We start from the raw sequence: 15,622 nt of genomic DNA on the forward strand, positions 1-15,622 counted from the left end.
AGATGAGAATGTTTAAGAATCGTTATGTCATTAAAAAATTACAAGTGAGTTTTTATGCCACTTTTGAATAAGATGACGGTTTATTAATGCTGAAACTTTGGCATCTGGTTCGAACGGCTAGTGCTGTATTTGGGTGGAGAATGAGCGCTCGGTGATGCATAGTTTATTTTCGCTATAAAAAAACAAAACAAAATAAAGTTTTTTTTTTTTAAATTTTATACGCTGTATGCATTGTAAAATCTTACCACACTGTCATCGAACAAACCAAAATAGCGGATTAGCGTCTTGAGTGTCCAATCTTTGTGTTGCTTACGATGGTGCCCGTCTTCAACTTCATCCCTCATCACCACCAAAAGGCAGTCGTTTGCATGGGTAGATACCAGCCATACATACACTCAGTCAAGCGGAAAGTGTCCATTGGACCCGATCCCGATGGCGTCTCTGGACGTGTTGATTGGACACGAGGCCCAGCGTGTCCTCTCATCATCACCATCGCCCTAACTATGGGTACCGGTTGATACGTTAGACCTCAAAGCATAACAATAAGCCTAACGTCAGGCCACCGCATACTTGCGTGCCCCCCTTCCGCTGCATTGCCAGCACTTCGGCTGGCTCCTTAGCAATGTTGACGCCGTAGCTATGGAGCCACGTGACATGTCGCAGCCAATGGGAATTCAGGTCTCGATTTCGGTGGTTTTGCTTAGCCAATAGAAATTTAGTTGCCGCTTATCACTGCTACAGACAACGGTAACACCAGCCACACTCAGATGACACCGGTTCGCTCCATGGGGCAGTTAATGCTTTCACATTAAAAAAACCCCAAAGGCAGAAAGGTTGTCCTGGGGTACTTGACAAGAAGTTTATCAGTTAAGGTGGCTCAAGACTTCATTCAAAGAGGACTTGAGCCTAAAAAATGGCACCACTGTCCTGCGCATTTTTTTTTATTAAAAAGAAAAAACAATGACATCAATCTCCTATTCGTACCAAGCAGCAGGAATCCTCAAAATGTTGGAACAATTATAGCTTAATTGCAATCCGAGGTTAGAGGTATGGCACACACACATGTACATACCTTCAGCATTGGTATGTTACCAACTTCATGGAAACAGTGAAAAGAGAACTGAGGCTGCTGCCACACTGTGCATCATGGCAAAATGTTGTCTCACTCCCCACCCAATTTACGTACCTACCCCAGCTGTAATCCGAGGTTACACAGTTGACATATAGACACAGTTATACGTCTCCATTGGTTCTCTGCACTTTACAAAATGAAAAAAAAAAAAAAAAAAAGTCCTAAAGTTTTACAAAGCTGCTCACTTGAACATTGCAACTGTCTTGTTTCATGTAAGCATACCTTTTAATTCCTAAGACAGCTATTTAAGCAAAAAGAGGACTACGGTCACTTGAGATGAGAATGGGTAAAAACACAGATTCAATTCAGCAATGACCATATTGCCTTTCATGACCATATCATACAAGCAATGACAGGACAAACATTTTTAGAAATTATTGAAGTTCCAACACAAGGTAGGCAACTGATGAAAGAGTTTCAGGTAAACCCATATTTTTAATAATTTTGAGCAGCTACATCTAAATCATTATATGAGACAAATTAAATAAAATATAAAATTTACAGGACAAAAAAAGTTTGCTCAAATGCAACTGTTCATTATGGAGAACACGCAGTCTCATATTTTATCCTATTTTTATCACAGACATTATCATAAATATTATATAACATTATTACTTATAGTTAATAATAATAATCATTAATAATATGATATAATAATATCATTAATATTATAAGGACATTATTACTAATAGTTGAAGGGATTACAAAGGTCTTGTATTCATTCAATCCGTCTATGGCAGTTTTACATTCGCGATGCTGTAACCTGCAAATCACCCACTCTAGTAGGCGTCGCTTCGTGAATAGCTGGCGGTTACAAGATGTGCACATGGACCACACACAGCATTGGCGAAATGTTTAAAAAAATAAAAGTAAAGGCATACAAGTCACAAAAAAGCTCTACTTCCAGCGAGTAAATGGAACGCATTAGATTTGGCGTACAGAGCCAAGAAACAAGACAACGTCAGGGTCATGGCTACGGATCAAGAAGAGGAACGGGTGATCGACGGTAAACCTGGTGGGGAATTGAAGACAATATTTTACCATCATCACGGCTGTGGCGGCAGCAGCCTCAGTCCCCTCTTCATTCACTTCGACAAAAGCTTTATGAATCACATCCGATACCACGAGATCCTTGTCGGCACTGATCCCAGAGAGGTCGCACTTCGAGGGATCAAACAGGTCTTCGACTCCCATGGTGGCCAGCACCTTCTTAAGACCCACTGCCTGCTCCAGCTTGAACTTTGGAAGGGTCAACTCAATGTCACCCTGGTGGGACAGGCCCTGGAGGATCTCCGTCAAGTTGGAGGCAGTCAAAGCCTCCTCGAGACCAGCAAGCCCGTCGATTTCTTCCGGAAGCAAGATGACCATAGACGTCTTCTTGCCCTTATACGGGATTTCGAGGGCGCTGACTTTGACGTCGGGGTGGCGGCTCATCCTGAAACGCTTCTTCTGGTACATCATGTCCACCATCTTCGATCGATCGGTGGTTTCGTGGAATTCCTGCTGAGACGTACGCATTGGATCGAACTGGTCGTGCCACAGCCCTTTGAAGTAGACAGCGTTGACAATGATCAACGACGTCGATGCATCTACGGTGCCCTTCGCAAGCAAGTCCTTGATTTTGGACCTTGTGGCTTCTTCGACCCACGCGTTCACCTGAAGACGGGCTTGATCGAAGTTACGCCTAAAGTCAACGTTTTCGATAGTAGTGCCGTACGATTTCTCCAGAAGGCGCGTGAACTCTTCGAGTGTCTTGTACGTCTGCTCGGAATAGAGGCGGTTGGCAACGTGCAGAATAACGTCGGGAGCGTAAGCGGGAAGTTTGGAGAGGAAGTCTGCAAAATGCCCGTGGATGGTGTCATGCTGCACGTGAAGGGCGCTCGAGACCTGCTTGGCTGTGTCGTGTCTTGCTCCAGCCAGGGTCATGGACAGCGCAGCAGCGATGCTGAACGGGGAGCAGATTATGTTGCCGGCACCACTGCCTTCGTTCTTCAGCTTCTTATATATATCCACGGAGAAAGAGAGGAGAGAATCGCCGAAATCGGAAGCCATTTTTTAATGTATCGGTCGAAACGTAGGTCCTGAAAAAGGAAGCCGATTGCAATTAATGTTGTATATAATACAATGCACCATTTTCTAAAATCCCGGTTTGAGGGTTTTGCGGTATGAAGTCGTGAAGGTGTGGCACCACTAACATGTGCAAACATCCCTTTGAGAAACAAAGCTTGATCCTGTTGGTTCCAAAGAGCTACGGTGACCTAGATCGCATACCATGAACATTGCTTTTGTGCCCGTTGTGGCTTGCCTTTCGCCCAAAGTTGGCACAGAGAGGATTCTCCTCTCCCCTTTTTAATTTCACTCTGTCTTTCCCCGGTTTTCTACCGAAGCCTCGAACCAGGTCTCTGAAAGGGGATGTGGTGGATTAATTTGATATCAATATGAAAATATATGCGCACTTTTTGTAGTTGTCGCTTCTTCTGTCATACCATAGGGCCTTTTCACTGACGTCACTATGCCCACCATTTTGTTCTAAGGAGCAGCCTGGCGCGTGCCAAGGGCGAACGTTTGAAAGATTGGTTTGACACCATCAAATACGCAGTGCACCGCGGTACATGTAACAACAAAATGGCGGATTGATATCGCGAAGACGCCCTAATAAAAAATCCGTTATTTTCTTTTTTACACTTGTACTTTATAATTTGATGCATGCGCGTCAAATCAAAGCTGATACTTCTACTTCGCTTAATTTTGAGAAGCTCAGACGCCGGGTCAAAGTAAGGAAGCTCGTACCGCTTTTGACGATCGATCGACTTCGGTGAGCTGGTAGGTCTGCCTCGACTGGTGTACGACGCTGACTACGCGCACCTACCAAGGTATATGCACCTACACTGTGGGAACACCTGTCGCCAACCGGAAGCACGGGAAGCGAACGACGTATGCTAAACAAATCCAGCGGTGCCGCCGCCCAACTCACTGCACATCTTCAAAACAACAAGCGCCCCAACCACAGGCCCCAACTACGGTGCTAAGGCCACGCCCTCATGCCCCCTCTAGCCTCAAGTTTTATGAGCGGCTAGATCTTAAACCAGATGCTGCAAACCGGACAATGAGAGACGAATGAAAGCCGCCATATTAGTATGCTCGCGTAACAAAAATATATATATTTTTTTTTTCGAACACAGAAATATTTTAAGCATTTTTCCCATGACGAAAATTTGGAACTTCGAAGAGCAAAATTCATTCACAAACTCTGTGTAAGAAAAAAAGGGTGCAGTTGTTTGTTGGTTTAACCTTGTGAAACTTCATGAAGTAGAAAAAGTAGCAGCTGTTCCTGCGATAAATACGGACAAACTTTCCGGACAATGACGCAGACCGTTGAATCGGTCAGGTTTGGTCTAGGGCGTCTAGAGATGTCGCGAACTAGAGCACAGAGTAGCGCAATCCTTTGATCCGCGTGTTTCGCCGACAACATGGCCGACAGAGCAGCTCGGCGTGCTGACGGGGACGGGCAGAGTTTCCCGTCAGCTCTCGGGCAACCGCTCGAGAAGAGGGGAAGGAGAAATCCTCTTATCACCAGGACTCTCCTTTGTAGGTCCCAGGCTTCCCCAAACGTCGCTATTCTCCCTGTAGAAGATTAACTTGCCACTCAAAACCCGTTCAAAAGCATCTTCCTCCTCTCTCTCTTCTCCGGTGGTAAGAAAGCAGCAGCGAGCTCAGCTATGACCGCCAGTGACCACACGGCTGATTAAAAAATAAATGCCAAGTTCACACTTTTCGAAACTAGTCTGTCGTGAAGTTGGTAAAGCAATAAACACTTTATCAAAGTTTTAATAATATTGGATGTGTGAGAAAATTTTGCGAAGGCAATTTTCAAAGCAATGGCGTTTGAGCAGACGATTGTTTTATTTCAGCGGAGATGGACTTTATGGATTGGTCGGAGCAGGTCACGTGAACGGTGTGACGTCGCCGCGTCGTCTGCTGCATGATGCTGCTCAGGCAATTTTTAAAAAAAAATTAAGTTATTTCATGGCGCACAATTCTTAGCACAAATTATTGTAAACTATTCCCTTATTATGTCAAAAACTATTGTCGTTCCATAGATCCCCAAAATAATCGGGAAGCAGAGATTTTCTCCCGTTCCCCATGCATTTGTGGCCGGAGTTGGAACCCCCGGGCGTTCGCCGCTAGTCGCCGAGAGACGCTGCGGTACTCTATGCGGTACTCTGCTCCGAAGGAGCTATATAGTGCTCTATCGCGAACCACCCTAGGTTCGAATTCGAAAGGCTTTGATATTTTCGAACCAAACTAAGGTTCGAAATCGAAAGATTTCGATACTTTCGAACGGAACCGAGGTTCTAATTCGAAAAGTTCGCAATCTTCGGACACAGTGCAGTTTCGAATCGAAAAGTTAGAAGCTTTCACGGTTTCTAAATGTTCCGGTTCGAATATTTCAAATATTCTTTTGAGGTCGAGAATTCGAAGATGTCGAACTTTCCTAACTTGAAATCAACAGATTCGAAAATTTTGAATTAATTTGAATCCGAAGTTCGAAAAATCGAAGATTTCGATTTTCTTCGGATTTGAAGTTTGAATTCAAAGATTTTGAATTTCTTTCTACATAACGTTCGAAGCTTTCAATTTTATTTTAAGGCTAAATTCGAAAAAAAAAAGCTTTCGAAGATTTTGAATTTTTTTCTAGCCGGACTTCGAACTTTGTGAACTTTCACAAAGTTCGAAGTCCGGCTTTCACGTTCCTCTACAGTTTCAGTTTCAGATAATGTTTTCACGTTTCACTGGTCTTCAGGAAACTTCCTCACTAGAGCCTCCCTACTATCACCGAGCATTGTTGAGGCTATGCGTCGTCTGCTACGGGCCAGGGGTGTAGCTTGGGGGGGGGGGGGAGGGGGAAGATAAGAGTCCTCCCCCCCCCCCCCCCAAAAAAAAAATCCAGTTGACCGTATAAATCTGTTTGCCTTAATAAATGGCAGAATAGACCTATTACGAAAGTTTGCCTTCTTTTGGATTGCTTCAGCTGCACGAGCCTCGTGCAACGGGGGCAGAAGTAGAAGCCCCCCGCTCACTCTACTTGCACATTCCGCGCGGTGTCGGTAAAGCCCCTTAATGTTTCAAAAGTAACGCAAGCTGCGTCAATGCATGAGGCACGTGCAACATGCAGCCCTTGGGAAGGTCATGGCGGTACAGCGCACCACTGGGCTCGATTTCAAACGCCATGCTCTTCCCAGAAGTTGCGCACGGCACGTGTCTCGGGCATTTCCACAATATTGAATGGCGCCACTTTTCCCAGGATAGAGGGGCTTTAGGTGTCGGTTGTTCCACCATTGAGCAGTGGATCAGATTTTTTTATGCGAAGGCATTAACTGTCTAATGGAGGGAGCCGACGTCATCACCTTTGAAGCCGCGCCAAACGGCACCGGCACCTAGTTTCTCCGATCCCAAAGAAGCGGAGTCAAGCTGATGAATTTCGGCTTCGGTGCCATTGGCTGGCGCGCATCATAGTTTCAAGGAACGAGGCTCCCATTGGCCGCTGCGCGTCAGTTTCCACGACCGCCACCCCATGGTGCTGCGTGTCCGCGCCGTCAGCGCGCCGGTAACACGAAGCGTCCAAGCCTCAAGGTCAGAGCGCCGAGAAGAGCGCGCGCCCCGCCGTCTACGCAAATACACCGCAGGCGAAATAAGGGAGCGGAAAAAATGACATGCATGCTTTTGCATTCACAACTCATAAAAAATGCTTATACCTCGAGCCTTTTTTTTTTTTTTTTTTTTTCGATCGGCACGTGACTTTTTAAAGGGGTTTGTTGCGAAACAGTTTGTTTTACCAGAAAGAAGGCGTAACACAGTGTTAGAGGTAGCCCACGACAAACCAGTTGGCGGGCACGTCGCTGAAAAGAAAACGCAGCAGCGAATGAAGAACTCGTTTTACTGCAGTCGAACGTGCAGGAGCAGATTAGCAAATACTGCAATTAAGAGTGCCACTACTGCCAGGTGAACGCGAGACCTAAAGCCATCTAACGGGTGCCTAGTACTCCGCTGGTAAGACCAGATGTTCCATTCTAGACCGTTGTAGATTGTATTGAACCGTTAGATCCTGCGTCGTGGAAGGGGCACAAATATGCCTTGAGCCTTGTCGAGGTGTGTTCGAGATGGCCGGAGGTGGTTTGTATAAGATCGCTTACGGCGAAGGCAGTGTATGACTCGCTGGTTGAAATATTCGAGCGAATGGGAGTGCCAGAAACCGTATCGTCCAATCAGGGCGCAAACTTCACGGCCGAGCTCGCACAAGAATCGCTGCGTCGATTAGGGTCGTCACCCAGGTTCTCGACGTCAGAACACCCAGAGAGCAGTGGTCTAGTTGAGCAATGTAATGGTACGCTGAAGCGCATGCTGAGACATGTATGAATGCTGGATAAAATAAAAATGCTATTGTATCAATTAGTATTTTCTTCAGTTGTATTTGGCATTGGTGCCATTACTACTGGCAATTCTAATTTGTCCTATGACAAAAGCTGCACATTAGTGTTGCTTCGATAAACGTCAATACCTTAAAATCAATAAACTCCTGGATGTAGTCGCTTCGAAGCTAGTATTCATTTCATATACTGTTCCATCAAAATATACCGCGCGTAAAGGATATAATAGAGGAGTTTCAATTGCCCCTCTTCCCTACTTAATGCAATCTCTATGGTCCATAGCTTTTACTGTTACAAAAACTCAACCTCCCTTGGTCTATCTAAATCATAAATGGTATGACCCGAACTGGAAACAAAAAACAGTCTCTCGTGACCAGAAAGTACAATGTTGTCCTGACCGAAATTTGAAACATAAGCGTGGTCACATGGTGGCATATTCCCAAGACCATTGACTCTATGCGTTGGTCAAACCATTAATTGTAAAATACTTGTGTACGGAAAGGGGAGGGGGGGGATTGGCACATCGAAATTCGGAGTTTATCGGATAAACCAAAACTTTGCCCGCGGATGTTTTTCAGAGTTTTTCAGATTTATCCGGAAACGCGGAACCCTAGAGTCGGTGACAGGTCGAAAGATGTGGAAGCCCCTCCCACATCTTTCCACTTTAGCACAGCAAACGCTGAAGAGGAGGCGACATCTTGTCCAACGTTCGCTCTGCTATAGTGGAAAGAGGTAGGAGGAGCTTCCACTTCCTTCTTGACCTGTCACCGACTGTATGATGTACCCAGTTAACTCAGAATTTGCACATACTGTGGTGTGTGTAGCAAAGCAGGATCGGTGTGTGAAAATGTGCGTTGCATGATTATCGGCAATGGAACGCAATCACTAAAGCCGGTGCCTTTTTTATGAATAATGAAACCAAAATTATCGGGTTGGTCGTGAAGGCGTCGTACACAGGTGTGCTGGACCTAAATGGCGGGTATCGGCAAATATTTCAGTTGAGGAACGATCCCCAGAAGTTTACGGCATTCCTAACCGGGAGCAGTACGCATGGACAGTAGTGCCCTACGGGTAAAAATAAATAAATAAAATAAACTTCAACTTTTCGGCCTATGATGACTGAGACGCTGCAACCACATAGGGAATATTGCCACACGCGTCGCTGAGCGTGAGCGTATACGTGGCCGAACGGTTACCGTGCTTGGCTGTCGCGCAAGGATTTGGGCTCCATTCCAGGGAGCGGAACGGTTCTTTTATTTAATATTCTTTCTACTTGTCGTTTTCGCAAATTCGAGAACTTTCTCGTCAGATCGACTTACGAATGTTCTAGGCTGAATGTTCCAGAAACCCCACGCGGCTTCAAGAGGTGCTCCGCGTTGTAAGCCGCGGGGTCAGTCTCGCCCAGCGCTCGATCCTGCTGTTTCGCCGACATCGACGCCTGCGACGCTAGCCTTTATCTATTTTGTTTTGGGCACAAGTTCGCCCCATTAAACGTTTAGTTTGCATCAGTCTTTGTCGCCTCATCAATTGTCATTCGTGACAATATGCAGGCACTTATATCGATGAGCAGTGTATCGTTTGGCATGTAAAGAGCGTTCTTGAGACCTTATGTCACGTGGGACTCACAGTTAAGCTGTCGAAATGCAGGTTTGCCAAGGGAGTGCATGTACCTGGACCACCAGGACGGTTCCGGAAAGCATGCTCCTGTCCCCGTTCGAGTCAGGGCGATTCAGACCATGGGGAAACCGAAGACAAAGAAAGAATTGAAGGACTTTTTAGGGTTAATGAACTACTATAGAGACTACATTGCGAAGTTCGAACTATGCTAAAGTGGTGTTGTCACTGACCGAGCGACCTGGAGACGTATTACCGTAGGGTGAAAAGGAGGGACAATGGAGTCTCTTGATGGAAGTTCGGGTTACGGGAGCGCCAGATGCCAGGTCACCCTTATGTTCTGTCCACTTACGGACAAAGTGCAGATGATGTAAAAGACCACCCTGTGGGTGACGTTTCTCAGTAAAAAATTAATTGCTCCCCAAATTCGGTAGGCAGTAATCGAACGGAAAGCCTATGCGGTAGTGTGGGCCTGGGAGCAACTGGAAACGTGGCTGTTTGGGGCAGTGGTGGAAATTCGCACCGACCACAACCCTTTACAGCATTTGGCGTCAGCAGCACCAAACAGTGCGGGGCAGACTCGCCGGGCGCTAGCGTTGCGAAGATTTAACCTCAGGAAAGTAAGGTATGTAAAAGGAGCAAAAATCACTCCAGCTGATACGTTGTCAAGGCTGTAGTGGGTGGGAGCTTTGTTTGAGGTTAATATGCTCGACAAGTTCTCAAGAATTCGTGTTAAGTTTTTCCTGGGATCATTCAAGCCGAGTCGACAGGAATGTACAGAGCGCGACACTGTTAGCACGAACAAGCAATTGCCGGTTTTTCCAGTCTTTCTCTTTGAAACCAAGGGATGTCATCCAAGTTATTATTGCTACGGAAAGAGCTAATTTAGTTCTATAATGTAAGCGATAAAATTTCGTGCGCGCTAATACTATTCAGAAGTACAATAACAGTGTCGCGATGTGTATGGCAATGTGTTTTCTTCCTTTCCTAGTTGATACGAGTGCAAAAAGATAAACACATTCTAATGTTCTTTGAATTGAATAAGATTTTAAAAAAAGCGGGGTTGGGGGAAGGGGGGGGGGGGCGTGTCATGCCCGCACGCCGACAGATTATTGGATTTTGTGATTTTTTTTTTTATTTTTTATATTCATGGTGTAACGCGCGTAGAGCGCCGACTGGTGGACTCAAAAACGGCTCTTGATGACGGAAGAAAAGAGAGACTGGGCAGTCGGGTGCTGGAGCACGTTGAAGCAACACTTGGACCAAGCCGAGTAAAGCGCCTCCCGCCGCAAAGTCTGGCTCCCTGCTTCCCCGAGTCCCACAGCGCCCGAAACCACAAGCCGTGACTGACACTCTGTTTATTAAAGCGACAGCCTCATGTCTCATCATTCAGTCGACCTTCAGAGTCCTTGAGCAAAAGAACACGTTGGTGATATGAAAGGTACTAAGAACTTTTACGTGACCACTCAGGTGAATTAGATGCAATGAAATTAAGAAGGATAACAAAGCGAAATAAAAGGAATCAAAGTGAATGAAGAGGAATTAAAGTGAATTAAGAGGAATTAAAGAGACGTTAGAGTAATCAATGGGAATTAAGAAGGACTATAAAGCAAATTAAGAGGAATCAAAGTGAAAAGAGTAATTAAAGTGAATTTTGAGGAATTAGAGAGAAGAGTAATCAAATTTAAATGAGAAGGATGACAAAGCTAATTAAGAGAAATTAAAGTGAATTAAGTGGATGATTAAGCCAATTAAGTGGATGACTAAGGGAATGGAGATGATGACGCAGCAGGTCGAGAAGGATGACTCAGCACATTGAGATAGATGACTCAGCGCATTGAGAAGGATGACTCAGCACATTGAGAAAGATGACTCAGTGCATTGAGAGGGATGACTCAGCGCACTGAAAAGGATGACTCAGCATGTTAAGAGGAATGACTCCGATCATTAAGAGAGGTGACTCAGCGAATTTAGCTGGCTAATTAAAGTGTCTATGAGAAAAAAAAAGAATGTGAAACAAAGCAAATCATGTGTCAGTCTTTAATGCATCGGCGCTTGGGCTCTCAGTCGTCTTAGGGATAACATGAGACCCTGCGGATTTTTAATATTCTCAGCGCCACAGGCATTGATGAGATCGTCTGTATACTAGCGTTTACAAACAAGTCCGTGTTTGCCCACAACCAGGCATGTGCATTGCGCGTGCGCGGAAGCCAATTTGCATGGAGTAAATTGTGTTTGCAGCACTTGCTCCGTGCCAACAGCAGTGCCGGCGTGGAGGCGTGACTTCAGAACTGCACGTTGGCTTCAGCTAATGAGCAATAAGAGATAGTACACAGCTAAAGATATTAGTAGACGGCATTTGAACAATATATAATACTGCGATCAAGCGAGAGAATGAAACACAATTTTTTGGTTCGCATAAATAAACTACACGCATCGCAGAAAGCCAATGCTCCGTGGGAATGTGACGCTAGCGGTGCTGATAAAGTGGGAAAAGTTTAAGTACATTACGTTGCCTGGATCAAGAGACAAAATAAAAGCGAAATTTATCTACGGCCCACCTAAGCCTGATAATCGTCAAACGGAACTTTGGGTTTGTGGGCGCTTGCAGCATTTATTTCAGTAAAAAGACTTGTTAGTGAGAAATACGTTTTTGCCTTCTTTCTTGCTGACAAAGTGTCTTACTAAAATATATGCTACACGGACCCACAACCTCGAATTTCGCGTTCGATGAATATTAGGCTTAGGTGGACGTCGGCTCACGGATACATTTCGAGTTTTTGTTTTGTATCTTTTGATTCAGGTAACTTCATGTGCTCAAACTTTTGCATCTTATCGCCACCGCCCTATTGTCACATTTTCACAAAGTCCCAGCTGTCTGCGATGAGTAGTTTCTCGATGGGGGTCAAAAAGCCGGGTCTCATTTTCTTGATCGACCCCCGTAATATATTTTTTTTTTTTTTTCAATTCAGCTGAATTAATATTTGTGCCGCTGAAAGTGAACGCTCCTCAGTCGGTATCCAGAATAGGTCCCAGCCACTTCAAGATGTCCTCAACCGTTGTACGCTTCCTGGCCGCGTAATCTTGGACCTATTGCAAGAAAAGGAAAAAGTTGGCGTTCATCGTTTGTAACATACAAAAGCGTGATCAATAAGCCCTGCATCCTAATAGGCTGTAACTTTTTTTATTCAGTGATAGAATTGAAAGATGTTACATTCCGATCAAAGTTTGGAATCTTAATTTTCTAGTCTTGGGTAAAAGACATATTAAAAGTGCTTGAAGTAAAATACACAGTAAATGAGTACTTATGCACTTCAAGTAAAATACTAAGTACACTGGTCACAATGTACTTAAAAGTAAAGTACTATAAATACAGTGTACTACTTTCAAAGTAAAGTACTATAAATACAGTGCACTATAAGTAAAGTACTATAAATACAGTGTACTACTTTCAAAGTGAAGTACAAGTACATTTTAGCCCAATATTTCATCTCCTTCCAAAGTGGTATGCATTGCTCCAGTGGTGCATGCGGAGAGTTGTGCACTGGTAGTGAAAGTGCATCGCCACCGGTAAGGACTATCTTGAAAAGTTATGCTCTCCTATAGGAGAGAGGACCAAACGGTCACTCGAATGTAACATCTTTCATTTCTATCACTGAATTAAAAAATCAAACACTAGCAGGTAAAACTTATTGATTACCCCTCGTATATAAAATCATATGTAACATCGTCGTCCATAGATGGTACACAGACATCAACCATACAGACACACACTCAAGATCCAAATACCCTACAACACAACAAGAGGTTCGTGGGAAGCGATTGTAGCTATTCTATTGAAACAGGTAAAATTTCACGTCTTCAAATTTTATGTATGTAAAACTGAAAGAAATGCTAGGATGACGTTTTGTTGTTGGTCCCCGTTCGCAAAACATTCTTATATAAACCTGCGCTCGTTCCCAAGCCGTGCAAGCGTGTGTGTGGCCTAGTCGGTAGCGTCACGTGTCACGTGACGTCAGATGGACACGTGATGCCACCGTGACGTAGTGACGTCACACGTGAGATTTGTGGGTTGTTCGAAATTCCCGCGTAAGGCCACGTGGCGTGACGTCACACGGGCCTGTGACGTCATGATCCTTTCGACCAATCAGGATTTTCCGGTCCCACTGATGCCGACGCCGGATTTTCTCCGACACGAGCTCCTTAACGCTATCGAATTAAAGAATGAGTGAACGAATGAATAAGAAAGTGAGTTTTATTTCTAAGCCTCCATATTGAACGCAATAAAGGGGGCATGAAGTGCTGAAGCATGAGTGAAATCGTGTGAAGTACCAAAGCATAAGTGCAAACACAATGTATTAAGGTATATGATGGGTCCACGAACAACACCGTGAAAAACTTACGATGGATGTTTGCATTCAGAAATGGCAGACAAGCCAACGCGCGTTTTACACATATTGATCATTAAACTTAGTTTTCTTAATGTTTTGAGCAGATTTGTAAGAACCCTTTGCATGGATTAAGAAACGAGGTAGGCAGTTCTGTTCCACGTAACTCGCCTGTTCTCCAGTGATTCTTCCCAGCGAGAAGTAAGTGGCTTGCGGGTGTGCGAAGTACAGTCCACAGATAGAGGCTGCCGGCCACATCGCGAGGCTGTCTGTCAACTCGATGCCAGTAGTGTCCCTGACGTTCAGCAGTTTCCACAGCGTGAGCTTTTCAGAGTGGTCAGGCTGGCACGGGTAGCCCGGAGCAGGTCGGATTCCCTTCAAAGAGATCATCATCATCACCATCACCATCATCGTTAAAAGGTTATTAAAAGCAGGACAAGCTCCTTAAAAAAAAAAAAAATTGGCAGTGACCGGCGTCTGAACTGCACTGCCTACCGAAGGTTTGCTCCCATTTCTGACACACGCCGTGAGATTGCGCAGTCCGACAATGCATGGAATGCAGTATTTAAGGCACAATCGTTGATATTTGTCTCGTCGAGAATGAACAGTCGGTTCGAGAAAAACTTAACTTATATATATTTATCGATTTTCCCACTAAATTTAGCGGAAAAAACTATATCAGGGAGTTTTCGTAGATCGTTTCCGCTGTTCCGCAACGCTCTCCGCAACCAGCTACGCTAGCCGGAACTCTACAGTCAAGGCCATCGGCGCACCGGCGCAGTAGCGGCTGCTTCGTTGCGGAGGGCTTAGCGGAGGAGGAAACGCGGTTTACGAAAACTCCCTATTGATGTATAAGTCACGGAATGCCAATTTCTCTGCTAAATGTAACCGGGAAATAAAATTGGTGTTTAGGTCACGTGACGTTAAATTCCGCTGCTAAATTTAACGAAAAAATTGAATTGATTGAAAATAGGTCACGTGAATTGATTGAAATTCAATTGATTGAAAATAGGTAATTAAACTGATTAAAAATAGGTCACGTGACGTAAAGTTTTCCGCAAAATTTAGCGGGGAAATTGGTGTTTAGGTTGTGCGATGTCAATTTCCTGTTTTTCTTAACCTGCAACAGACTATATCGCGGAACTGTGTCACGTGACTTGGGTGTAACCTTCCCGTGACTTGTGTATAACCTTCCCGAACAAAGGTCTGTAAGGAGGAGGGCAGGGATGGGCCGAAATTTCGCACCACTCTTGCTCCTGCATAGCTGAGCTAATGAGGCAAACTGAAACATGCACTTTGAGCGATGATTAGCTTCGATGATCACGCTACGTGCAAACCAGAAACGACAACGCTGTCCTTTAGGTGGACGTTTTGTCAGCCCATTTATTCCCTCTAACCTACTAAAGGGATGAATTGAATGTTCTTAGCAAATAGATGAAATATAACTAGAATAACGAAATTGAGCTTCGTTAGGTAGTGTGGTTATTCGTCACAGCACAGGACCGAGATTGTGATAAAATATTATAGTTCGAGAGATGAAATTGTAGTCTTAAGTTGCATGGATGATCATCAGTATGAATCATTTTTTAGTTGTTTAGTTAGATCATAAATGAAGGCGCCAGAACCGGATTTTTTTTCTTCAATAGTTGAAGGAGGACTAATAGAGTTTCGGTTATGTGACCGGAGAGACGCGTCTTGGAGTTAATCTTTCATCTTCATTGTGAAACGAACAGCGCAATTAAGAAGCCTAGTAAATCCAGTTCAATTTAGCCCCTGAGCTCCGCGTGCGAAGACTCACCTGATATTTGACGGAGTGGAGGTGCTGAAGATCGAGGTTTTCTTCCGCGCAGTAGCCCCAGTACTCCGTCCTGACTCGCTCGTGAAGCATTTCTGCAAATGCCTGAATGCCAATTTTAAGGGAAGACTTTTGAGTTGGTTGCCGTGCGCGGTGGTGCTAGAAACTATTGTTCGAGCATCAAGCAAACACGATACCACTGCCACTTCGTCATCGACTGAGAGGAGAGACGACGCACCGGGGGTGTCAGGCTCGTCAAACACGA

The 15,622-nt window shown here is 44.7% G+C and overlaps 2 protein-coding genes across 3 annotated transcripts in view; both read right to left on the minus strand.

Moving 5' to 3' along the window:
* Positions 1-198: 198 nt before the first annotated feature.
* On the minus strand, positions 199-4,226 carry LOC8053088 (leukocyte elastase inhibitor). 2 transcript variants are annotated; one of them, XM_040221429.3, is made up of 3 exons: positions 3,923-4,226; positions 3,404-3,534; positions 199-3,213 (listed from the first exon to the last, which is right to left on the minus strand). In XM_040221429.3, the coding sequence occupies exon 3, from the start codon at positions 3,182-3,184 to the stop codon at positions 2,057-2,059; it is 1,128 nt and encodes a 375-aa protein (XP_040077363.2). In that variant the 5' UTR covers positions 3,185-3,213; positions 3,404-3,534; positions 3,923-4,226; the 3' UTR covers positions 199-2,056. The 2 variants fall into 2 exon arrangements, with proteins under 2 accessions (XP_040077363.2, XP_002434444.4); XM_002434399.5 differs by lacking the exon at positions 3,404-3,534.
* A 6,974-nt stretch (positions 4,227-11,200) lies between these two features.
* LOC115328574 (methionine synthase) overlaps positions 11,201-15,622 on the minus strand; it is a 48,052-nt gene continuing 43,630 nt past the window's right edge. Inside the window, exons 31-33 of the mRNA XM_042288695.1 lie at positions 15,361-15,462; positions 13,734-13,937; positions 11,201-12,264 (exon numbers count right to left, since the gene is read on the minus strand). Of these exons, the coding sequence (XP_042144629.1) occupies positions 12,184-12,264; positions 13,734-13,937; positions 15,361-15,462 (387 nt within the window). The 3' untranslated portion in view covers positions 11,201-12,183. The remainder of the gene's footprint in view (positions 12,265-13,733; positions 13,938-15,360; positions 15,463-15,622) is intronic.

Source organism: Ixodes scapularis, unplaced genomic scaffold (genome assembly GCF_016920785.2).
Source record: "Ixodes scapularis isolate PalLabHiFi unplaced genomic scaffold, ASM1692078v2 PGA_scaffold10__122_contigs__length_95168666, whole genome shotgun sequence".
Classification (NCBI taxonomy): domain Eukaryota; kingdom Metazoa; phylum Arthropoda; class Arachnida; order Ixodida; family Ixodidae; genus Ixodes; species Ixodes scapularis.

Bases quoted from the DNA above. Each gene is read 5' to 3' on its own strand.
- LOC8053088 (XM_002434399.5), bottom strand. From the start codon at position 3,184: ATGGCTTCCGATTTCGGCGATTCTCTCCTCTCTTTCTCCGTGGATATA.